Source organism: Caretta caretta, chromosome 1 (genome assembly GCF_965140235.1).
Source record: "Caretta caretta isolate rCarCar2 chromosome 1, rCarCar1.hap1, whole genome shotgun sequence".
In the NCBI taxonomy this organism is placed as follows: Eukaryota; Metazoa; Chordata; order Testudines; family Cheloniidae; genus Caretta; species Caretta caretta.
In genome coordinates, this window is record NC_134206.1 from 188,927,807 (window position 1) to 188,954,949 (window position 27,143).

The 27,143-nt window shown below is 40.1% G+C and overlaps 1 protein-coding gene across 5 annotated transcripts in view; it reads right to left on the bottom strand.

Annotated features, from left to right (window-relative positions):
• Window positions 1-27,143, bottom strand: part of EPHA6 (EPH receptor A6) — an 861,217-nt gene that overhangs the window by 171,463 nt on the left and 662,611 nt on the right. For all 5 annotated transcript variants that reach the window (XM_048870007.2, XM_048869981.2, XM_048869987.2 and 2 more), the window contains one exon: window positions 5,147-5,332. In XM_048870007.2, the coding sequence (XP_048725964.1) occupies window positions 5,147-5,332 (186 nt within the window). The remainder of the gene's footprint in view (window positions 1-5,146; window positions 5,333-27,143) is intronic.

A 27,143-nucleotide genomic window follows, 5' to 3' on the forward strand; every position in this document is an offset into this window, starting at 1 on the left:
CACTCCCAGATTTGCAGTTTCCTCTCGTAGCTTGGCCTTCCAGCCAGGTCACTAAAGTCCTCCCCTTCCAGGGAATTCAAAGGCCTTCCAGACCCTGTGTCAGGGTGGCATCTCCAACATCCTGTGCCATTACCCAATTGCTGGTAGGGGAACCCAAACTCTAACCCAGGCCTGCCCACTACACTGGGTTCCAACCCAGAGACCCTATAACAAGATATAGGCCTTGGCTTATATCTCCTTAGTCCTCATTGCTGTTTCCCCTGGGCTTTTTCCTACTTTACTGGCTTCTCCCTTCTCTAGGTTTGCCAAATCCTTTACTCAGGGAGTGGCTGCAGCCTGCCTTCCGGCAGCCCCCACCTGTAGCCAGCTACTTGGCTATATGCTGGGCCCCTGCCTGTACTGGCACAGCTGAGCCTACTCCTAGTTAGTGGCCAGCTCCCTGGCTCCTCCTCCAGGTGCACTTATGGGAGTTAATTGGCATGCCTGGCCACCTTAACCCCTTCCAAACCAGTGTGAGGTGGGTGCTCCATCAAAAGGAGTCATACCATTGACACCAGGGATGAATTTGTCCCATGAAGTTTTGCATACAGTTCCAATATGCTTCATGAGACACATTCATTATTACAGTACGTGGCATTAAAAACTCAAAATTTACCACAACACACCTATTTTCAGAACTCTCTGCATCTCCAATGCTCATCATCTCTATTATGAAACTGATCTCAGAACTGTATTCATGTCTGTATGTATAATGATCTTTTAACCAATACTCTCTCTTTTCTTTTTTAATAAATTTTAGTTTAGTTAATAAGAATTGTCTGTAGCATGTATTTGGGTGAAGATGGGAAATATTCATTAATGTGGGAAGTAATGTGTCTGATCCTTTGGAATTAGTAGAACTTTCATATTTGACTTGGCTGTCTGGGAGGAGTCCAAAGGCTGGGTTGCTTTTAAGGGAACTGTGTTTTGGCAGTAAGGTATTATAGAAGTTGTTTTTGGCTAGCTTGGTGGAAATAATTATTGGAAGAACCACCAGTTTGGGGGAATTGTCTCCCCATTCTTTGCAGTTTGCCCTAATTAAGCAACCTCAGTGTGGCCCCCCCCCGGGACCTCAGTCACAGCAACATCTGAGTACTATGAAGCAAGCAGCTTCCTCACCTCCAACACCCATTTATGAAAGGCTGTCAGTGTGGCTACAGAAACACAAACTCAGCTGAAAGAAAAGGAGTACTTGTGGCACCTTAGAGACTAACCAATTTATTTGAGCATGAGCTTTCGTGAGCTACAGCTCACTTCATCAGATGTATACCGTGTAGCTCACGAAAGCTCATGCTCAAATAAATTGGTTAGTCTCTAAGGTGCCACAAGTACTCCTTTTCTTTTTGTGAATACAGACTAACACGGCTGTTACTCTGAAACTCAGCTGAGTCTGCTCAGAGTGAAAAACAAAAACTGGCTCATGAACAGGGCTCTCAAAGGCAGACTAACACCATCACTATAGCAGATTGACCTGAAAGGAAAACATGGATATTCTCCACTGCTCTAGACAAGCATATCTGAGTGGATCTGCTAGACAACAAATGGCCTCTTTATTGCAACCCACATAAATCAACAGTGTTTCTAAAACAAATCCAGTGTAAGCAAATGCTCTTTTTTGTGTTTGTCCCTTTGAGTAGTGATGTAAATGAACTGCTGGACCCAGATTTTGTGCTGTTGCATGTCTGCTTTGGTCTGCAATGCTGACAGAAAGTGTTCCTACAGCCAACAAAATGGGCCATGGGAGGACCATCACACTGTAACTGGATCCTCTGGTGACAAAGAGCTGGTGCAGCAGTTATACCCAGATCTCCCTGCCGTTGGGATGGGGGCATGACTGGCACGTGTAAGAAAGACAACAGTGAGAAAAGGGAATTACAAATCTGCTGAATAAATCCTTCAAAAGCAGAATTATTCATTTGCGAAAGGGCTGTTATAGCATTCTTTTCTTTGACAAACCACACACAGGGCAACTTTGGGGAATACTATTCCTTAAATGCTAACTTCTGCTTACTTGATAATGCAAGATAAGATCTATCATTTGTGTAATGCATGGAAGCATTTGTTGTTCCCCGGTCAATAATTACTTGTTTGGTTGCGCTCTTCTGTTTATTGCAATCAATTACTTTCTCTTTTGTAGTTCAATAGCCAATGACTCAGTTAAGGAGAGTACTGCTTTGCAAACTGATGCAATATATACCAGCAATGGCTACAGCTACATAGCTGAGGGCTACTAGAGAGAAAAGTATGTGCTAAGCCAGGGGTCGGCAACCTTTTAGGAGTGGTATGCCGAGTCTTCATTTATTCACTCGAATTGAAGGTTTTGCATGTCAGTAATACATTTTAATGTTTTTAGAAGGTCTCTTTCTATAAGTCCATAATATAGAAAATAACTATTGTATGTAAAGTAAATAAGGTTTTTAAAATGTTTAAGAAGCTTCATTTAACATTAAATTAAAATGCAAAGCCCCCCGGACCAGTGGCCAGGACCTGGGCAGCGTGAGTGCCACTGAAACTCAGCTCGTGTGCCGCCTTTGGCACGCATGTCATAGGTTGCCTACCCCTGTGCTAAGCATAGTGGTACAACTCTATTAATCAAACTTATTCTATCAGATGTATTTCTACAGCTTAGTGCAATGGAGATATATATATCAGATAAACAGTTTCTGCTGTTATCAGTCTACCTCCTAAGACAAAGCACCTTGTAATCATTTTATCAACAAACAAGTCATCTAGGAACAAATTCTGCCTGGCCTTTCCAGGGGTTCACAGTGGGAGTAAGAAACCTCCCTTCCTTCTTGGCTTGGTTTGGCAGAATTGCAGACTCTGCGCTCTCAAGAAAGCGCAGCGACTACATGCACACTACCCACCTGCGGGCATATGGTGTCCCAAAGGAGGCAGTGAGGGGAGAAGATGGAGCTATGGCTACCCCACCACAACATGCCGGGAAGCAGAAGGACTGCAGCAGGGTGCATGCTCCCTCTGTTTACCAGGAAACCTGGAACCCCTACTGGCACTTCTTTCAGAGTAAGTCAGCTCTGCATAGCTCCTTACTTCATGCTGTGTGCAAATTGCACAGTCTAGCATTTAAAGTGAAATTTGTTGACACTATAGTCCCAACCCCACCAATAAAACAGTGCTAGAATTAATTCTGTTGCATCCTACATATTTGCTTTTTTTAAAGATCCAAATGCTAGATTTTTATTATTATCTGACAGCAATACATTTTTGTGTAACTATAACTATAAGCCACAGGAACACACACTCCCTATATCACCTTTAGGCAAATATTTTAAAAGCAATAGTCAGGTATCTGCAGTCCTTCGTGGAAAGCACAAGGAATTATCTTATTGATTTAAGGTGATTTAAGACCCAGATTTGCCTGTCCATGCTAGGAACGAACACTTGCACTGATTTCATTGTTTTTAACTCATGCCCACTTCTCATTAGAATGGATGACAACACATTATAAATAAGATAATTTAGAAGTGTGGCAAAGATTAAACACTAAGTATATTCTATTCTATTAGGTATGCAACATGTAACTGAATGGAAACAAGTACTGTGAATCACAATCCCTAGCTTCTTTCAGAAATAAGACATATCAAATTACATTGTTGAATCAGCTAATGAGTAATGGGATATGGAGTCAAGTCATTTCTATGACACTAGTTCATAAACAGCCCAGGTCGGTAAAGATTGAAAGTGATTATTGCTATCGGATGACTGTCCACCAGTGTACATGAAACAAGCAGCTGCTTTCAATTAAGATCCTACAGATTTCCACGTCTCATACAACCATGGTTTTCCCCCTCAGTGGTATCTTACCTGGCATGAATTGGCAACCTTGCTATTTTCAGCAGAGTGATCAATGATTGAACAATCATGAAGATGGAAGTTTACAGCATATGGTCCTCATTACTGTAGTATCTGAGCACCTCATAAACATGAAAGCATTATTATCTACATTGTATAGATCTGGAGCCCAGGCCCAGAGAGGTTGACTTGCCCAAGGCCACACAGGGAGTCTGTGGCAGTTCCAGTTCAGTGTCTTAACCTGCCATCTTACTTCTAGTACATAGTGTCTCCCAAGTCTAGTGTTGGAAGGGGTGATAACAAAAAAGTTTGTGCGGCCTGTGTTGAATCTGCTGTGCAAACAAAAGGACTTCATTCCTTTATACTGTCAGTCATTACCTTTCATAAAGTCTAAATCCACTTTAAGAGAGAAACAAACAGAAGGAAGCATTGCAAATCAGCAAACATCATGAGTTGGTTATAGCAAGGATTTCATTATGAGAATATCATGCCTCCTGAGGCTTGGAATTCGTTGTTACAAAAAGTTTGCTATAAATAAATTTCATACATGTTAATAGGACTTTCATCTCAGACTTAAATAGTCACTATGCATTTTAGTTCTTTAGACAGTTTCTTAACCTAACTAAAAATATGGATTAAGATGATCAGGGTTTTGCTGGAACAGTAAGGTTTTTTTGTTTTTTATTTTTGTTTTTTTTTTCTTGTGAGCTAGACTAGGAATAAAGATGAAGAAGTTCCATAGGTTATTCTAAATTAAAAATAGGGAATGAAGTGTATTTGTTTTTCTTCATAACGTTTTCCTGAAGGCTTTGCAAGTGTACGGCAATTTTTTAACAAAGGGTTTAAACTTTTACTTTCTTGTAGATAGGAAATGAGTTCATTCAGATATTAATGTCAGTGTAACATTATAGAATGATAGAAAGTGGGTGGCTGTGGGAAAAGAAGAATATAGCTACCACTTTCCTATCTCTGCAAGGTAATTTGCCTTCATGTTCACAATACTTGGAATTCTAGATTCCTCTCTTGTATTCAATTTTCCAGTAGATAACACTGCAATCCTATTTCATATTTACCTCTGAAGGTATTATTTGAATGAGGAGGATTTTTACAGAGATGTAGCATCCCTTATTAAAAACACATCCTACACTATTCTAAAATACTGCCCAAAATACTTATGGAAGTTTATAGTAACTTCCATAAACCTGTGGTTTGGGTCATTATTGTAGAAGGCAATCCCATTTATTTTTTAATTTTGATACCAACAGGGAAGAAATAAAATAGATTAATAACTTACTTTTTGTAACAACTCCTTCGAGGCGAATAATATTTGGGTGGTCAAACTGTCCCATGATACTAGCCTCTCTCAGGAAATCTCTTCTCTGCCTGTCCACATAGCCACCTTTCAAAGTTTTAATGGCAACAGGAATCTCCCTTTTTCCTGGTGTCTTCAGACGTCCACTGCATACCTCTCCAAATTCACCTTAAACAAACAAGAGCAAATAATTTTGTTAAAAGACAATTCACATTTTGTAGAGGTCATATTTGATGATCATAATAGTTCTGTCTGGCCTTAGAATTTAGGACTCTATGAATGTAGGGACAAAGTCAGAAAGGTTAAGGCACAAAATGAGTTACACCTAGCAGGGGACATAAATGGCAATAAGAATAGATTCTATAAATACATGAAGAACAAGAGAAAGACAAAGGAAACATAGATCTTCTACTTAGTGGGGAAGGAGAGCTAATATCTGATGACATCTAGAAGGCTGAGGTGTTTAATACCTAGTTTGCTTCAGTCTTCACTAAAAAGGTTAATAGTGACCTGACCAGGATACTCAACACAATTAACATTAACAACACAAAGGAAGGAATGCAAGCCAAAATAGGAAAAGAACAGGTTCAAGAATATTTAGATAAGTTAGATGTATTCAAGTTGGCAAGGCCTGATGAAACTAATCCTAGGGCAGCTGTTCTGGAATTGGCCTGGAGCGGCGAACCACGGTCAGTGGGAGCAGTGATTGGCCGAACCTGCAGACGTGGCAGGTAAATAAATCAGCCTGGCCTGCCAGGGGCTTTCCCTGAACACGCGGCGGCCCTAGTTTGAGAACCACTGTCCTAGGGTACTTAAGGAATTAGCTGAAGCAATCTTGGACCCATTAGCAACTATGTTTGAGAACTCATGGAGGATGGGTGAGGTCCCAGAGGACTGGAGAAGGGCAAACATAGTACCTTTCTTTAAAAAGGGGAACAAAAGAGGAACCAGGGAATTATGGACTGGTCAGCCTAACTTTGATACCTGGAAAGATACTGGAACAAATGATTAAACAATCAATTTGTAAGCAGCTAGAGGATAATAGCCAACAGGGATTTGTCAAGAACAAATCATGCCACACCAACCAAATTTCCTTCTTTGACAGGGTTATAGGCCAAGTGGGTAGGGGAGAACCAGTAGAAGTGATATATCTTGATTTTAGTAAGGCTTTTGATACTGCCCCACATGACATTCTCAATTCATAAGCACACTAGGGAAATGTGGTCTAGATGAAATTACTATAAGGTAGGTTCACAACTGGTTGAAAGATAATACTCAAAGGGTAGTTATTAACAGTTTGCTGCCAAACTGGGAATGTGTGTCTAATGAGGTCAGTCTTGAGTCCAGTATAATCAATATTTTCTTTAATAACTTGGATGATAGAGTGGGGTGTATGGTTATAAAATTTGGATACTTCACTTAGTTGGGAGAGGTTGCAAGCACTTTCAAGGACAGGATTAAAATTCAAAATGACCTTGACAAATTAGAGAATTGGTCTGAAATCAACAAAATGAAATTCAGTAAAGATAAGTGCAAAGTACTACACTTAGGAAAGAAAAATCAAATGGAAACTCCAAAATAGGGAATAACTGACAAGGTGGTAGTATTGCTGAAAAGGATCTGGGGGTTCCAGTGGATCACAAATTAAACATGAGTCAACGATGTGATGCAGTTGCAAAAAAGGCTGATGTAGTTCTGGGGTGTATTAACAGGAGTGTCATATGTTAGAGATGAGAGGTAATAGTCTCACTCTACTTGGCACTGCTGAGGCCTCAGCTGGAGTACTGTGTCCAATTCCGGGCACCACACTTTAGGAAAGATGTGGAGAAACTGGAGAAAGTCCAGAGGAGAGCAACAAAAATGATAAAAGGTTTAGAAAACTATGAGAAAAGGTTATAAAAACTGGGCATGTTTAGTTTTGAGAAAAGAAGACAGAGGGCAGACCTGATAACAGTCTTCAGATATGTTAAGAGCTGTTATAAACAGGATGGGGATCATCTGTTCTCTTTGTCCACTGGAGGTAGGACAAGACGTAAAGTGCTTAATCTGCAGGGAGATTTAGGTTATATTAGGAAAAAAATTTCTAACTATGAGGGTAATTAAGCTCTGGAATAGACTTCCAAGGGAGGTTGTGGAATTCCCAGCATTGGGTGTTTTTAAGAGCAGGTTTGACAAACACCTGTCAGGGATAGTCTAGATGTACTTGGTCCTGCCTCAGTGTAGGGGCTGGACTAGATTACCTCTTGGGAGCCCTTACAGCTCTACATTTCTATTATTCTATCTCTGTATAGTTTAGAGAGAGATAGAATGCCTGCATAGTTTAGGCACCCTCAAAGCTTTTTGCGTTTAGGGTAAAAAAGCTATTTTGAAAAAATATATATGTTTTTGTGTTAAGCTAGTTCATAAGAGTTTACTCTGACCAATTGGAATAAGAGCAGTTATTTCAGAAACACATCTATTCTTTAGAGTTGAACTATCATACAGCTATTGAGAAACAATGGATTGGATGATTGGGGGTGATACTAATGAAATTCATGACTTTCACCAGGAAATATGGTACATCCAGCACTTCTTCAAAGCAAATATAGTCATGTTAAATTTCTATCAATACTGATCTACAAGCGTGTGACTTCCATAATGTGATTGGACTAGATGACCTCCTGAGGTCCCTTCCAATCCTGATATTCTATGATTCTACGATTCTGTGATTGATCTCCACTGGGCCTCCATACAAGGATGATTGTTATGCTTCGGGGCATAAGATAAGGAACTAACACTATTAAAGGATAGATTTGAATTAAAATGATAAAATATATATTTTGAGGGACATCCTGTGTCAAACCCTTTGAGTGCTGGACACAATATAATAAATAAAATAAACAGATATTATACATCATTAGACACTATGCTGTGACAATGTCAGGGTTGCATGATTAATCATTCACTAATCAGTAAGGATACGATTCTGTCATGGAGGTCATGGATTCTGTGACTATCTGGGACCTCCCTGACTTCTGGTAAATTCCAGAACACCAAAGCTAGAGTTGTATCCTGTTTGGATTCCAAACATTCTGTCATCAGACATAACAGAAAAACGTATATAGTAACATTTACAGCAGAAATTATATTTCTATGTATTACAGAAGGGACTAAGCCGAGAGGACGTTCTGTTGTGTTTTTGAATCTTTTGTTACCCTGTAAAGTTATTTTCCACCCTGATTTTACAGAGGTGATTTTTACTTTTTTTTAAAATAAAATCCTTCTTTTAAGAACCTGACTAATTTCTCTATTGTCCTAAGACCCAGGGGTTTCGGTCTGTGATCACTTTGTAACCAATTGTTTAGGATATTATTCTCAAGCCTCCCCAGGAAAGAAGGTTTAAGGGCTTGGGGGATATTTTGGGGGAATAGGAACTCCAAGTGGTCCTTTCCCTGATTCTTTGTTAAATCACTTGGTGGTGGAAGCCTACCTTCCAAGGGCAAAGAATTTGTGCCTTGGGAAAGTTTTAACCTAAACTGGTAGAAATAAGCTTAGCGGGTCTTTCATGTGGATCACCACATCTGTACCCTAGAGTTCAGAGTTGGGAGGGAACCCTAACTCCACATTCTACAGGCCATTATCCTCTGATCCCACTGAGGATTACCAAAAGAAACTACACCATCTGCTCAAGAAACTCCCTGAAAAAGCACAGGAACAGATCTGTGCAGACACATGCCTAGAACCCCGACCAGGGGTATTCTATTCCCATCCAAGATCCATAAACCTGGAAATCCTGGATACCCCATCATCTCAGACATTGGCACCCTGACAGCAGAATTGTCTGGCTATGTGGACTCTCTCTTCAGGCCCTATGCTACCAGCACTCCCAGCTATCTTCGAGACACCACTGACTTCCTGAGGAAACTACAATCCATCGGTGATCTTCCAAAAAACACCGTCCTGGCCACTATGGATGTAGAAGCCCTCTACAGCAACATTCCACACAAAGATGGACTACAAGCTATCAGGAACAGTATCCCCAATAATGTCATGGCAAACTTGGTGGCTGACCTTTGTGACTTTGTCCTCACCCACAACTATTTCACATTTGGGGACAATATATATCTTCAAGTCAGCGGCACTGCTATGGGTACCTGCATGGCCCCACAGTATGCCAACATTTTTATGGCTGACTTAGGGGACAAGAGCTAAGGAAACGTTGTTCTAATGCCCCTACTCTACTTGCGTTACTTTGGTGATATCTTCATGGTCTGGACCCATGGAAAAGAAGCCCTTGAGGAATTCCACCATGATTTCAACAATTTCCATCCCACCATCAACCTCAGCCTAGACCAATCCACACAAGTGGTCCATTTCCTGGACACTACTGTGCTAATAAGAGATGGTCACATAAACACCACGCTATACCAGAAACCTACTGACCGCTATACTTACCTACATGCCTTCAGCTTCCATCCAGGACACACCACATGATCCATTGTCTACAGCCAAGCTCTAGTATACAACCGCATTTGCTCCAATCCCTCAGACAGAGACAAACACCTACAAGATCTCTATCAAGCATTCTTAAAACTACAATATCCACCTGCTGAAGTGAAAAAACAGATTGACAGAGCCAGAAGAGTACCCAGAAGTCATCTACTACAGGACAGGCCCAACAAAGAAAATAACAGAATGCCACTAGCTGTCACCTTCAGCCCTCAACTAAAACCCCTCCAGTGCATCATCAAAGATCTACAACCTATCCTGAAAAATGATCCCTCACTCTCACAGATCTTGGGAGACAGACCAGTCCCCGCTTACAGACAGCCCCCCAACCTGAAGCAAATACTCTCCAGCTACCATACACCACACAACAAAAAACACTAACCCAGGAACCTATCCTTGCAACAAAGCCCGATGCCAACTCTGTCCACATATTTATTCCAGTGACACCATCATAGGGCCTAATCACATTAGCCATGCCATCAGGGGCTCGTTCACTTGCACATCTACCAATGTGATATATGCCACCATGTGCCAGCAATGCCTCTCTGCCATGTACATTGGCCAAACCGGACAGTCTCTACGCAAAAGAATAAATGGACACAAATCTCACATCAGGAAACATAACATTCAACAACCGGTAGGAGAACACTTCAACCTCTCTGGCCACTTCGTAACAGATTTAAAGGTGGCAGTTTTGCAACAGAAAAGCTGTTGACTCCAAGGAGAAACTGTTGAGCTTGAATTAATATGCAAACTAGATATCATTAACTTGAGTTTAAATACAGACTGGGAGTGGCTGGGTTATTACAGATATTGAATCTATTTCCCCATGTTAAGTATCCTCACACCTTCTTGTCAACTGTCTAAATGGGCCATCTTGATTATCACTACAAATTTTTTTTCTCCTGCTGATAATAGCTCATCTTAATTAGCCTCTTACAGTTGGTATAGCTACCTCCACCTTTTCATGTTCTCTGTATGTATATATATATATATATATCTTCTTACTCTATGTTCCATTCTATGCATCTTATGAAATGGGCTGTAGCCCACAAAAGCTTATACTCAAATAGATTTGTTAGTCTCTAAGGTGCCACAAGTACTCCTGTCCTTTTTTTAGAAGGGACCCAGTGTCAAACAAAGAAATGGCTGCTTTTCTGTTCCTTGTGATTCCACTAGATAACTCACTTCAGTAAGCGGTCTCAGGGTTGATGTTATCAATGCATACAGTACACTGGGATCTCCATATCTGTTTTTCTGTTTGTGTTTTATTTGTGTTCCTCGCTTTTTTAAAAAAAATATTTTTCAGTTGGAGCTCTCATTTGCTGATACATTAGTTTACTAAAGACATAGCAAACTAAATCACTCCATTGTCATAACAATTGCCTGCTGCCCTAAACAATGTCATGCAAATACTAAATCAAAACCAAAATCTTTTCCATTAACAAAAAGAGAAGATAAAGTTTTCACTTGAAAAGCAAAGAGAGAATTGTTTCACTGTGCATTCCACATAGCTTGTGTACTTTAAAGAGTTTAACTGATTGGTCAGACTATATTAAAAATAGTTGCCACTGTGCACCACTGCAATTATTAACTTGAGAGCACCCCACAAGGGTTGTTTTCCTGCAAAAAATATTGTAGTCGGGTTTTTTGTTGTTTTTGTGTTTTAGACATACTAGATATATTATGTCTTGTAGTGTAAGCATATTAAGCTAAATTCATCCCTCATGTAACTCCGTTGACTTCAAAAGAGTTGAATTACACCAGAGTATTGAGGTATTGACTGGTTCAAATGGAAACTGTGTTTATTCACCAGAGCATAGTGCCTTAAAAGGAAAACAAACAAACAAAAAAACCACCTTTCCCTGTTCAGCCCCAACCCTCCATATTGATGTAAATTTATCGTTATTTTGACTTTTTAAATTAAATATTTAATCTTATAAAGTTACTTGGAAAATTAAAATTAAAATCTTTCACTTTCTATAATATTTAGCTAATGGAACTTTGTAAATTATTTGCAGTGAACCTTAAACCCACCTAAATTTATGCAGCACATGGGGCATGGTGGAGATTGTGCCGGGGGAGAGAGGGCATGGTCAGAGGTTGCAGTGCTCCAGCAGTACCTGGCCAACTTAATGGCCCCTAGGGGTTGTTATAAACGAGGGTAACTTAGAGGGGTCTTGAGTCTGCTCTATTGTGTCAAAGGGCTGAACTGACCTCCAGAAGTCCCACGGATCTGGGGAGTCAAAAGTGTCCACCTTCTCTTCTATCGCTCTGGTCCTGCACTGAGCATTAGAGCAGGGCAGGAAACTCTTTTCCTAGCATGGGAAAATATTCACAATTTGGAAAACTCTTCTCATCCAGAATAAGGATGAAAAGTTGAAATCTTGAAAATTTTCACAAGTCAACAAACCCAAAAAATTTTCAGCTTGGGTCAGTCAAAATATTTCAATAATTTCTAAACACTTAATTTCACTTCCAACCTTTTTCTAGTTATTTATTTTATTTTTTTCACTATAATTAGTAAACTAATTCCTAAACAAAAAGTCTTGTCAAACTGAGAAACCAAAATTTCTCATTTAGAAAATGTCAAAACGGGATGTTTAAACAATTTTGACACCTTTTCCCCCGCAATATTCTCTTAAGTCAAGAAATTTATCAAAACTACTTTTTTTTCTATGAACAGTTTTTGGTTTTCACAAATCAACTTTTTTTCAAGGGGAAGACATCTCATCAAAAATTCCAGACCAGCTTCACGGAGAGCAATTCAGATGGCCTCAAGAATTAAGGCAGTTGTTCCTCTCAGCTTCTCAGTTTGCCCACCTCTCTACCCATGTCATTTCTCAGAGAACTTGACAATTACAATCTTGAGTCACTTTCAAGTGTTAGGTGTGACATCTGCATTACCACACTGGCCACAAGGTCATCTGTTGCATTCATTTAAGGATATGAATGTTTGCTCAGGAGCAGTAATGTGAATGTTTGCCTCATTTCTGGCAATACCCATTGTAAACCAACAGTTAAAGTGACACCACCCCCAAACACACACACACTCATGCACACACACGAGAAATCTGCACAACTGGGATTTTAAAAAATGATTTCCTCTGAAAATTTTAGAAATTTCCCTTCAGAAGTACAAAACTATGCAGATATATGCAGGCCCATTTTCTATCTGCTCTGTGAGATTTGCATCAATGTATCTGGAGGCACAAAATGTTTGGGGCTCTGGTACCAATCATGTGTTTGGCCAGTCCCTGCTATAAACATGATTTGGTCCAGTGATTCTGTGTCAAGTACATGCAAGCCAATGGTCATGCCTCATGTGATATCTAACGAACAACTGAATTTTGAGTATTGGTGCTTCCAGTCTCCCCATTCCAGTAGGACTTTACTGAAAGCCTACCGTAGGTATTAGCGTGAGCTATAGGGTTGGGAATTTTTCATCAGAAAGTTTTCCAATGAAAAATGCCCCTTTCACAAAACTGAAATTTTCCATGTGAAAGTTTCAGTTTTGCTGAAAAGCTTGCTGGGACAATTAAAATGATGACTCCATGGTAGCCTGCCTGGAAGGCATTGGTCAATTTCAGGCAGAAAGTGAAACAGACTAAAGCTTTCCAGGAGGGCTGCTGAGGCTGAGCATCCTGACTCCTTGCCTCCCTGGCTTTCACCCTCCCTGTCTGCCCCCCACTTCTGGGGATGAAGAGTCAGAGAGCCCAGATGTGCAGCCTCCCCTTAACTCCAGCAGCTAGAGAGGAAGAGCACTGGGGCACTCAGGCTCTCTGCCTCTAGGGTGACCAGACAGCAAGTGTGAAAAATCGGGATGGGGGTGGGAGGTAATAGGCGCCGATAGAAGAAAATGCCCCAAATATCAGGACTGTCCCTATAATATAGGGACATCTGGTCACCCTATCTGCCTCCGCGCCAGCTCAGAGGCTGGAGAGGTTGAGCACCCCTGATATCTGTGTTTCCTGCTCCTGGAGCTGCAGGGGAGATGTGAGGCTAAGCACCCCAGTTCTCCAGAAGCCAGGCTGAAAAGCTCTTGTCTATTTCACTTTCTGCTGGAGGAAGCCAAAACATTCCATTTCAGGAGAACCGAAGTAGAATTTTTCCTGAAATCCCTTCCCACAAAAGATATTGCAGTTTTGACTTTCTGTCCTGGTTTGGACAACATTTTTTTTTAAACATGAAATTTTTCATGGGAAGGGATTTCCATTTTCTAGCCGCTCTAACACATGGGAAATGAAGCCAAGTAATCAATTAGAAAAGGTAGAGAATGATGGAAGAACCAGTAGAGGCAACTATGGTTTAGTGAATAAGCAATGTTATAAAAGCCTCAGATGGCCCTAATGGTCACTCTGCTGGATTCAAACGGATCACTCCTGAAGAAAAAAAGACTCTATGGTATCCCATGCTCTGTATTCATTAGTCTTAGATTTCATTAAAAACTTCCATGATAAACATTCCTGCAGTAAGTTCATAACTTTTAGCAAATTATAATAGCAAAGGCAAAGCATCTACTCTTGAAGAAAGAGATTTTAGCTTGAGATTTTGTTTTCCACAGGAATGAATGCAGTGGTTAAAGCAGTACCTGTTATAATCCTGGCTGAGCTCCCCCGGCTGGATGCTCACCAGTCTGCAGTGTTTGGAACCAACCCTTGGATCCCACATCCTCTTGGGCTTGCTGAGTCTGCACAGAGTCTCAACACTGTCTATGAGAATCCAGGCATGCTCTCGGGGTGGAGATTCTCTGTCTAGACTCGCTGTCCAAGACATAAGGTTCCACAATCCAACTGCTTAATCCTTCAAACACAAGGCCTCCCGCACAATAGCTCTTATGTATGCCCAGAGTTCTACTGGGGGCCCTCTAGATTACTATTTCCCCCTCTGTGGTTTAACAACTGTTAAAGCAACTAACACAGAGACTTTGCAAGAGGACTTTCTAAACCAATCGCATTCTACTCATGGACAAACATAAGAGATATACAGATCTATGGGGAAAAAAAACGTGCACATATCCCTGCCTCAGTTTCTTCACCTCTCCTAAGAGTCCTTTGAGTCTTAATGACCTTCAGGGATTCCAGGATTCTTCCTCTCTGCATTCTCCTCCTGCATAGCCTCATGGTCTGGTTCTACTCTCCCACCCAACCCTTCAGTCCCCTCTTTCAGATGAGTTCCCCAGCTCATTGACCTAGTATGCTTCCATTTTAGTGGAAGACCCTCCAAGTTAACACCTCTTGAGTGTTCTCCAATGTTAATCCTCTGCTAAGACCTCCTGGAATCCCATATGGAGGTTAAAAGGCAAAATTGAAGATACAGTGCAGATTACTGTCAAAACAGTGTTCACAAAACAAAATGGGGTATTTAGTTTGACACAGAGATATGTTTATAACTGTTTGCAGATTATAATAGCGAAGGTAAAGCAGCTGCTATTTAAGACAATGTTCAGCTCAAGAGATTTTGTTTATGACAGGAATGAATGTAGTAATCAGAGAAGTACTGTCTAAACATACTACTGAAAAGGAAAATTCCAGTAAAAAAAAAAAAAAGATAAAATGAGTCACCTTGGGAAATTTCACATTTATTCTCTACAGCATCACCACCAACTAAATGATTGTAAACGGATGGTTACATTCCAGCAATAGGTATGATTTCGAGAGTGAAATTAATTATTCTACTTTGCTACTAGCACAGATTTATTTTTTCCACAGCCTCTGATAAAGTTTTATTTCTGTTTAATTTGATGTTACACACTCTTGGCTTCAAACCTTTTAAAAGCTCTCACTGAATTAAATAGTTGATGGTGTCTCCTACTTGTTGCTTTCAGTCAAGCATCACACTGATCACAGATGTGTCTGTATATTTCTTTACCACCTCTCACCAATTTGATCCATCTTCTCACTGCTATGTAGTCTCTTCAGGTGACTTGATTGTGACTCTTTTTAATGTTGAATTCTCTGCACTGTCCTAGGTGTTATAAAGTCCCTGTCTATCTTCCCTCCTAGTGACACTGCTTGCAATATCATCCATATTCTATCCCCACACAGTTTAAGTCCTGAATTCTCAAGCATCTTCAGGCTCCTTCACAACATGCTGTCAGTGTAAAGTACCTTAAAGTGTGTGTACACTGCCAGAGGAATGTAAAGAGGTCTTAGATCAATTGAGATTCAGACCTAGAGGCACACGTAGTGGTAGCTCAAGAGACTGCAGGCCAGATAAGACAGGGTGAAAATGCTGGGGAGTGTGCACAGTGCATTCCTCTTTTTCTTACATGCCCAGGCAGGTTCCAGTCAGAAAACAGCCCCTACGCCGCTCTGTGTGAAAGGACTACTTCCTCCCAGCCCCATTAGCAATGCTAGTCACACCATGGAAGATGGAAAGGACGTGCAGCCATGATGCTGCTCCTTCTGCACTCAGCCAGCAGATCCTGGATACAGAGAATGCGGCGCGCTTGGCACCAGCCTAAGGAATGATGGAATGGACACCCTCCCCCTGCATTCAGGAGCGCTCCAGAAGACATTCTGCTTCTCTTAGGTTCAGTGTCTCCCAGTGAACTGATCTTTAGCCTACTGTTTTTGTTGTTAGGAAATGTGCTGAATTTTGAACTTCTCATAGAGAGTGCTATGTTAGGGAAACGCATCTACTCATACCCTGCTCAAGTATTCCTATTATATTCTAATTTGCCATCTGGTCTCCCACATCTCCATTTAAATGCCTTATGATTAGCACCATGTCAATGGGTTTTGCTGCATTTGGTGGTAACATTTCATAGTTCCAGCAGCAGCAGCTGTATTTGTTCCTATGCACTGACCCCATATGGTAACCTTGTACTGGCTGCCAGAGTGGTAAGCATTTAGATAAGCCTATTTGACTTTAAACAAAACATAACATCATTTTTTGACAAGCTGAAAGAGAGGACTGCATGGTTTCTACAGAACAAGTTTCTGGATTGCTCAATTAACTTCTTTCTGCCAACTGTACAATAGGGAAAGTCAGTTTTGTGTCACTAAAACAAGGATCATTTGCACATAATTAAAGCTGATCAGTTAGTGAACTCTGCAGTTTTTTCTAGTTAGCAGCAGCTTTCCCCTGAGCAAGAAAAGATGTCAACTTCACTGACTTCTGGCTCTTAGCTTTTATTTATTACACACATACACAAGTTACTGCTGCAGGGTCAACATTTCTCTTGTTTAGCTAAAGTCTTCAAACTTGAGCAATCAGACTTAGAGCTAGGAAAAGCATGATTCTATTCCTGTTGGAGAATATTTTTTCCTTTGGTTTTTACAGTAATTTAATATTCTTTCTTACCTAAATAAAAGTTTAAAAAATTGATCTCTATCCAGGACAAGTCTTATCATAAAAACAATCACGATTAGAATCCGTATTGGCTCTCTTGTCAAAGAGTCAAGGACTGAATGGCCCTGGAAACTGAAATCTCCTCTCACCTGTAGAGGTGATGCATCCAGAATGATGTAAAAACATTGGTCAGAGGAGAGTAGTGTGTAGTGTTGTTTCCCATGCTTTATAAGTTCTGTGGATAGTGTGTCATCTGACATCTTTCATAAGTACATAATTCATTTAAAAATACTTAAATATCAAGAGTTGTTGTCCATAAGGCGTGAATGAATTTTAGTATCTTGAATGTTTTAGTTTCCACCGATAGAAGTAACTACAGACAAACGACAGACAAAGCAAATGGAAATTTTGGTCTATTGGCTGTATAGCTTTCTGCAGTATATCTGATCTGGCTGAAATTGTGTTATCCACATATCTGCCCTAGTTGCACAGTTTTCAATAGAAGGATTCAGATTTATCATCTGAACAGGAGCTGTTGCTGCCTGCTAAGGGATGAGTGGAATGACTTAATAAGCATTTTAGCAAAGTCAACCATATTTATTGTAACTAAACTGCATGGGAAATATCTTGATAATATCAACTTTCATGCAAATAAAATCCTGCCTGGTCTTAATATGGTGCATGGAGTCAGCCTAGCAAGAGCCAATAAGTATTATTTCTCTGGTACCTAAGGTTAGATTGTGGTTGCCCAGTTGAGTGAGCAGGGTGCCATATGCAAGGAAACGACCCTGCCCATTTCATGATTCCGTGAGAGCAAATCACAGTAATAGTCTCTCTCTATTGAGCCTTCGCTCCCTTTGGGGAACATGTCACCCAGAAAGAAGAGGAGGTGATGCCATCCCCCACCCTTCCTCACTGGCCCAGGAACAGAGACAATGCACCAGGAAGGGAAGGGAGCATTCTGTGATATCCTAATGAAAAGTGCAGACTCTGTACCTTTATCTACACCAAAAAGCCCAGGGAGATCTTGTTCCTCCTGAGACACAGCCTGAGGAAAACAATAGATAATATACATGTGAGCAGATGCTTCAGAGTCTTCATCCAGTCCTGTATTGGACAGACACGGGCTGGTGTGTCCTCAAAACCTGGGTGGTATCCCTCGGGGAACAAACCTGGGACATCTGCTTCAGAAATTCTGACCGCTGTCCCTACTCTCCTTCATAAATTGCAACATAGCCTAGTGAGGCTCTTCTGAGGCTGCAGCTGAAGGCTGTTGCTGCTGTTCCTGGTGTTCCTTTTCTCCCTCCTTTTGTATCTCTTTTGCAGAGGGATTTAAAAATTACTCATAACTCATGATGCTATATATGAGCAGGTGCCATTATCAATGTGCTCCACAACAAAGTCCACATACTGTGTAAAGTCTAATCCATTCCCTTCCTGGAGTTTGGCTTTATTAGCAATAAGATAATGAAATTCAGCTGAAGCCTTCTCCCCAAGCTTGGCAGCTCCTCAGGTTGGTACATAAGGACTATTCAAACCTAGATTTTCACTCTCAAAAGAGCCTCTCTTTTCCTCTTTCTGAGTTGCTTGCTTCATTAAGTCAGCAGAACCCACTTACGTCTTTCCTCGTAAATTAACATATGCTAACAGGCAAACACTGCCAGGCTTTTTAAGTACTGTACTGTAGGGAGCAATCCAGTATTGTCAAGACAATGGATAATATAACCTACGTGGTCTAATGCTGTGACCCAAATTGTGCCCAAAGATGACATTGTGCAACTCTGCCAATTTGACATATGAAGGCAGAACCTTCATCCTGAAGTTCTATCATCATTCCCAGCACTAGCTGCTTTCAGAAGGAGGACTTAGAGGATTCACTTTAATTTCAGGCTGTTTCACTTTGAAGTGCCATCAGAAAGTGCTCTGAAGATAAGTCCTATGGCAATTTAGCACTTCTGGATGCTTCACAGCTCCTCCATCCCTCCTTCAAAACAACGAGGCTGGGAAAAAAGATTCTGGATGTTTAAATCTGCTACTACCTTTCTTATGGCAATAGTCTGGGGAGTTCAACGAGGCTGGGAAAAAAGATTCTGCAAGTTTAAATCTGCTACTACCTTTCTTATGGCAATAGTCTGGGGAGTTGAGCTTTAGGCACAGCCTCATTCAGAAATGAAAACAATCAAAACACATAGCAAACTCACTACGCCTTTTATACAGTATTAGGGAACAGAATTCTTATCCAGTGAGGGCTGTCTTGTACACAGGGTGCAGTCTCATCTTTGGTTTTCAAAAATTATGTAAAAATAAAACAAATTGGCTGTTTTGGTTGTGGCAAAATCTACTGAACTTGATCTTCATTGGCTAGTTGTTAAAATATCTAATAATAAATATTCAAGGATTATGTTCACATTCTGTTAAATGTACTGCTTTGTGTTTGCTGCTGTTGCTGTATGTTGAGGGGAAGACAAGTTGTAAAGTTTTTTTAATTCCTCCGATTCTTCCTGGATTCCACTGGTTTATATTGCCTTTCTTGGGAGTGGGCATGACAGGGACTATTTCCATCCTAACCCCTTAATATCAGTCATAATTTTCCAAAACTTTCTTCTTTCAGGCTCAAATTTTCCATGTTTTGTGTCTACCAGAATATTTTATTTTATTGAAAATATGAGCATGAATAATTCAGGTTATATTGACTGGAGAATGAAAAAAATACTTCTTCTGGTTAAAACGACTTCTGTCTATGTGTGAAGTTTTTTTTAAAACCGTACCAAAATGGCTGAGGTACCAAAATGGCTGGGGTAGAAATTTAAATTTGACATGGAAGTCTAGCCCTTGCTGAGGAAAAGATGGTTTTGTGAATATTGATTTTGATTTACTTATGACCCCTTGAAACCTGCCCTCCAAGTATCAACAGTATATTTGGTATGGGCTTAAAAGCACTTTTTAGTAACCCTCAGAGCAAAGGATGGATGTGACTTACCTACACACTTAGCTACTTTTGAGTATGTCTACACCTCGTGGTTCTCATCCTGCAGGCTGCTTGTGGCCCAATCAGCACATAGCTGCAGCCCATTTGACATCCTCAGGCCCATTCAAATAGTAGATATACTATGTGGATGCAGCCCACATAAAATAGAGAGCTACATATGTAGCCCATGATGGTAAATACGTTGAGAACACTGGTCTGCACTGCAAAAAAAGATGTTTTCTTAGCTTGGGCTACACAATTTGTGTTAATATATCAGTGAAGACACAGCAACTCAGCAGCTCAAGTTAAAGCCTATGAAGAGGCTTGGTTTGAATTTGAGCTGCTAACTTGAGGTAAAAGCCGAGTTGCTGTGTCTTCATTGCCATTTTAATCCAAATTAACTAACTCAAGTTAAGATCCCACCTTTTTTGCAGTTGTAGACATACCCTTAGTTAGTTAGTAAATGTGCACAGAGAATAAGGTATTTTCCACAGGACCCCTTACCTGATTCAGTGAACAGCAGGTAAGGTGGGCAACAAGGTACTTCCCATTGTGCATCTTAGCTCTCATACATCAAAACATTAAGTGTGTGCTTAACTTTATGTACTTAAATCCCATTTAACTCAATAGGTGCTTAGGTGCTTTGCTGAATAGGGGCTGGATGGACAACCATTTTCTTAAGTGCTTGGCTGAACTGGTCTCCTTATGAGGTGCATGGGATACACGGAGAGCAAAGGAAGGCTACACTTTACCTACCCAATTAGCTAACTTGGTTAATTAGTACATGTGCACAGAAGATAAGATCTCTTGCCTGATTCAGGTTGTGTCTAACCAAATATTTCTGTGTTATGAATTTTTTCTATAAAACTGAACAAAAAACCTGTAAATACTGTAGCTAGGGCTGTACATGCAACTTTAATTCTGCCCCACTGGACATGTGCTTTACAATATATGGTATAATTACACGATCACATACTGATTCTCAAAGACAATATGTTATCATACAATTTATTTCTAGAACCATAGACACATAGCATTTTCTAATATTGTGTAGTTCTCTGTCATGTAATTCTGTGCTAGAGAGAGTTCATGAATGATATCTAACCAAATCCACATCTACAGTAAACAGTATGTAAAACATTGTAGATTAGATATAACAAGGAGAAAGTGATAATTTGCATGTAAGGAACACTGTGCTGGTGACTGAAAATAAATTATACTGTGTATAGTTGTTGACAAAATTATTAAAGAAAATACCATAGAATTAAAAGAAGTTATCAAAGTAAAATGCCTAAATCAATAAATGTATTCAGAACTCCTATGAGAATGAAATTAGTGTAAGACAAAAAGAATGGAAACATATTACAAGCTGCTACATGTTATTTTAGAAACTGTATGTGATCCTGTAATTAAGGACTTTATTGTAATGTATATGTGCAGTGGAGCTGAGTTAAAGATACTTGTGCAGCCTTTCTAGTAAAGTTAAGATTCTGTCACAGGTATTTTTAGTAAAAGTCAGGAACAGGTCTTGGGCAATAAACAAAAATTCACCGAAGCCCGTGATCTGTCCCTGACTTTTACTAAAAATACCCAGGAGGTGGGGGACAAATTGAGTGCTGCCAGGGGCTTGCAGCTGCTCCAGCCCTGCCACTGCTTCTGCGGCAGGGGCTGATCACTGCACCTCCTGCCCCAGGGGGGCTGACCCAATCTTGGCCTCTGCTCCGGCAGGCCCGGGGTCCACTGCTCCGGCAGGTCCGGGGTCCGGTGCTCCGGCGGGTCTGGGGCTGACCTCCAGTCAGCTATTCAGGCAGCCCCAGTGCGGACTGCCAGCTACTACTCCAATGGCCCTGGGGCTGACAGCTACTTCAGATGAGAAGAAGCCAAATTTATTTTTTTTTACCATCTGACATCTTTCTAGTGGCCTGTAGTAATATTACCAATTGTGTGGTGCTTTACAAACATTAATTAATCTCCACAACATCTTAGTGAAGTAGGGAGGTATTATTATCCATATTTTACAAAATGGGGAAGACAACAAGTTTAAATGATTTGCGCAAGACCATACAAAGAATCAGTGTCAGAACTGGAATTAGAATTCTGGATTTTGTGGCTCCTACTCCTGTGTCTGCCAAAACCACCAGCACTGATACACTAAACTGTCTTAGTAGAAAAGCCAACAATTGGATAAGCAGAGAATGTAAATACTCTCCGTGCACAGTGAACAGTGAAAAAATCACTCACACTTAAACCCTGTGTCATATAGTCATCAAAATTTGAGTTAAAAAGAAAACAATCTTACAAGATTCTATCCATTAAATGTATTTAGTTTTGATGTATGGTCTCAGTCCATCTGTACTCAGAGGAGGAAAAATACCTTCCCATAATAAAGAACCCACTCAATCTCAACTAATGGAATTGTTCTGGAAAGAAAACTACCTAAACCATCCAGATTTTTTCCATGCTACCACAGACCTGAGCACCTCTCACTATCAGGAGCTCTTACTTTATCCACGTTGTACCCCATTTACAGGGTGACCAGAGAGCAAGTGTGAAACACTGGGACAGGGGTGGGGGTGGGGAGGGTAATAGCAGCCTATATAAGAAAAAGACCCAAAAATCGGGACTGTCTCTATAAAATAGGGACACCCTACCCATTTAGGACCTGGTGAAAGGACCCTTCTCTTCACACAGGCTTTTCAATAAGAAAAGAAGTGCAGAAAGGTAGCATTTTCCTGGATAATGAAATACAACACTTAAACACGGGGAGGGCAAAGAGGCAAAACATCAATTCATTTCTGTGTGTTCAACAGAAGAGTGTCACATCTAAGTGTACTGGAGAGAAAAATGGCCAAATCTATGTAAAATACTGGTACATTTTCATCTTTGGAGTGTAAGGGCAATTCTCAAATAGGATATGAATAAATCACTGAATCTTGTTCTACTGTATAAAGAGAAGAGACTCTTAAGAAAAGACAAACCTATTAACATTTCCGAATCATCATTGCATCTACCATTGTAGTATATCAATAAAACAATGAATGGAACTTTGCAGAAATAAATATTATAAACCACAGTTCTTCAAGCCAGACTCATAGTTCCCTTTGGGAAATGCTCATATTTTTATGTCTGACAGTGTTAAGGAAAAGTTAGCACATGTGACTCCATTTTGGTTTGGGGCCTACCACTGTCTAAAAGCAAGCACATCATGCACCAGGAGGAGTGTTCCTTAGATACTGCATTGCTGTGTAACAACAGCGCAGATCTCATCAGGTTAACTGCTAGGAACTAAACCCAATTTCGTCCTCTGTATTTTTTCAGTTGAGCTTCCCTCCACAGAGATTTTCAGAGTTTAATGGTATACAGGAGCATTATGGGCACAGCACCAAAGTCTCAACATTTTCCTATGTAGAAAAGTGTTTCTAGGAGCATTCAATCACTCTGTCTGGTTGAGTGATTGAGCTCAGATCGGGAAATTTAACAGTATGCATTTCCCCCAAATAAAAGAATTTTCCAATTCCTTTCAAGTGCCTGACCTCTATACTTCTTAGAATCTGAGAGTTTGAACATAATTATGCCCTGCTCTGACTCATCTTTCTCTGGTGGAAACTTTCCAGATTAACAGCCTGTTTTTTTTTTCAGTGTAACATGAATCATCCACAATATTTTAAGATGTTCAGAGAAGATGAAGCTCTGCAAACATACTGTCATTGTCAACTAGCTCAATACTATGACCTTCCCCATTTTATTCATTAAAAATATATTCTGTAAGAAAAATTAATTGAATGTCTCTTGCAAGAAGTGCCATAAGGATTTAGCAGGTACTAAGATGATATTCACAAGACATCGTACATACAATTCAGTTGGAACCAAAACATTGCCTACATTGCAAAAAAGACCCACAAGAGTGAGTCTGAGAGCCGAGGGCAACTGATTCAGGCTAGCGGGGGTTGTGCTATGGGGCTAAAAATAGCAGTGTAGATATTCCCGCTCAGGCTGGCATGCCAGTAAAAGCTACAAGTGGTGGCTATCTATAGTCTGGAAGGGCTCTGTAACTGGGAAAACTATATATCATATATTGAGCAGTTCTTTAAATATTTTTCAATGTGATCATTTTACATACATTGACTCTCGGGTATCATTTCTGCAACCCTAACCAGACACTTTCCCAAATACATAAAAGAATAATACTGTTTTAAAAGACTTTAGTCCACTGCAGTGTCAATCTGTGTTCCTGTGCAGGTGACTTATATTGAAGTGACCTTACACTTCCTACCCTTTTAACTAGCAGAGACTTTACAGACAGATTCTAATCTCAAATAAAAGGTGTACAGAATTGGGTATCTCAGCGTCAGCTACTGTGCCTGAATGCTAATCTGCAGTAGCCTAATTGTTTATGAGTACCTTGGCAGAAGGCAGAGTGAGCCACTGCACAGGACACAGTACTAAGAGCTGGGAGATCTATGTTCCATTCCTAGCTCTCCTGAGTAATTTTAGGGCTCTCGGCCTGACATCGATCCCAGGCCAGATAATGGAGTGGCTATATAGGACTCAATTAATAAAGAACTAAAGAAGGCTAACATAATTAATGCAAATAAACATGGGTTTATGGAAAATAGATTCTGTCAAACTAACTTGATATCTTTTTTTGATGAGATTACAAGTTTGATTGATAAAGGTAATGTTGATGTAATATACTCAGACTTCTGTAAGACGTTTGACTGGGCACAACATTTTGACTAAAAAAGTAGAATAATTTAAAATTAACAGACAAATTAAATGGATTAAAAACTGGTCAAATGATAGGTCTCAAAATGTAACTGTAAACAGGGAATAATCATTGAGTGGGTCTGCTTCCAGTGGGGTCCCGCAGTGATTGGTTCTTGTCCCTGTGCTATTTAACATCTTTATCAATGACCCTGGAAGAAAAAACAAAATCACCACTGCTAAAGTTTGCAGATGACTTTAAAAATTGTGGGAGTGGTAAATAATGAAGAGGCCAAGTCACTGAGGCAGAGCAATCTTGATTGCTTCGTAAACTGGGCACAAGCAAACAATCTGTGTTTTAATATGGTTAAATGTATACATCTGGGAACAAAGAATGAAGGCCATATTTACAGGATGAGGGACTCTATTCTGGGAAGCAGTGACTATGAACACGACGGGGGTCATGGTGGATGATCAGCTAAACATAGCTCCCAGTGTGATGCTGTGAGCGAAAGGGCTAATGCAATGCTGGGATGCATAAACAAGCATCTTAAGTAAGAGTAAAGAGGTTATTTTACCATTATTTTTGGCACAGGAGCTCCACTGGTGCCCACAATTCAAAAAGGATGTTGATAAGTTGAAGATGGTTCATAGAAGAGCCAAAAGAATGATTAAAGGATTAGAAACAAGCCTTATAATGATAGACTCAAGGAGTTCAATCTATTTGTCTTAACAACTCTAGAAGGCTAAAGGGTGGCTTGATAAGAGTCTATAAGTACCTAATAGGGGAACACATTTAATAAGGCGCTCTTCAATCTAGCAGAGAAAGTTATAAGACAATCCAATGGCTGCAATTTGAAGCTAGAGAATTCAGACCGGAAATAAAATATAAATTTTTAATGGTGAGAGTAATTAACTATTGGAACAATTTACCAAGGCTCATGGTGGATTCTGCATAACTGACAATGTTTAGATCAAGTTTGGACATGTTTTTAAAAGTCTGCTGTAGGAATTATTTTAGGGAAGTTCTATGGCCTGTCTATACCTCAATGGTCCAGAATCAATTAAACTTGCTCAGGTAAAACTACATGAGTGGCAGTCCAGTTGTGGGGAAAGGACTGAAAACTCCCAGTGTAGACATACCCTTACTGCCTAGTTTTTCCATCTGTAAAATGAGGATAATAATACTTATCCACCTTAGTAAAATGAATTCATTTCTATGGGAGAAAAAACATTCTGCTAAGTGCTAAGGTGCTCAGGTTAGCCTTATGTGGCTAAGGTTAGCCTTCTGTCTTAGATGTACCTGTGGAGGACTGTTTCTCACCTAGTTCCATTAATATCTGTTGTACATCCCATCCCCCATCAGAAACTTGATGCAGTTTCATGGCAGTACATACCACATAGATGAAAAGAAGCTGTGCAACGCTTTCACAACAAAACCACTAAATTGGAAGAATATCATCTACCTGGATTTGGGTCAGATTTTGCAAACTTTTCAGTGAACCTGGACTGAGTTGTGAACAAAGCATGGTGAGATGATGATTTAATTTGGAAACAAAGGGTGGAATTTTCAAAAAGCACGTAAGAGAGTTAGGAGCATGAATCCCATTGAGTTTCAATTGAGTTGTGCTCTTCATATATTTAGGCATTTTGGAAAATCCCATCCCATATGAACCTCAGCGCATGGTGTCAGCCTGAAATCAGACGAAACTGTAATCTTGGCTGAATTTCAGTTTGCATTCTGAAGTGAAACTAAAGGCATGAAAGTCAACATGAAATGAAATCAGAAAAGAAAATTCAACAAAACTTCATGTGCAATAAAACTAGCACATTCTGCGCATCTTGACAAGTTCTGGGACTATCTTTCCAAGGCCAACTAAGAATTAGACCATTTAGAAGAAAACGTAGAATTTAAAATAAATGAGCATGTTTGTGTGACCAATAAGTGGAAACATTCCAAAACCCTGGGCTCTGTTTTTATAGTCTTCATAGAGATTTTGCTGTATTCTGCACACTCTCAAAGAAAGAAAATAAAGGTTTTATGATTCTGGAAGGGAAGATAGATTTAACTCTGTCAGTCAAAAGCCTTGTGTTCATGAATCTTCTGAAAGACAGACTCAGAGGGAACTCTGAAAGAGGTGTGAGGAAAATTAACCTTTGCAAAAATAACAAAAGTACTGCAAACTGTATTCGCGTACTGGCAGTACTTGGCAAACTGAATATCATTTGGGATATATCTAATCTATGTCAGATGATAGAGCAAAATGTGGCCTCAGTGACACATAGTTTGCCAAACAGCATTGATTTTGTTTTTTTCCTGTTACTTGGTGAATGTAATACTTACTTTTTCCATACCTACTTGTCCTACAGTGTCCCTTTTAATAGGAATAGGTTATCTTCATGCCTCTGTTTGTATTTTCTTGGAGTCTGTCTGTCTGGATGTGGAAATAAAGACAGGCACCACTAGATTTATCTGTCAATCTTCCCCACCAGACCAGGTAGGAACCCTTTTTACTTTGTCTT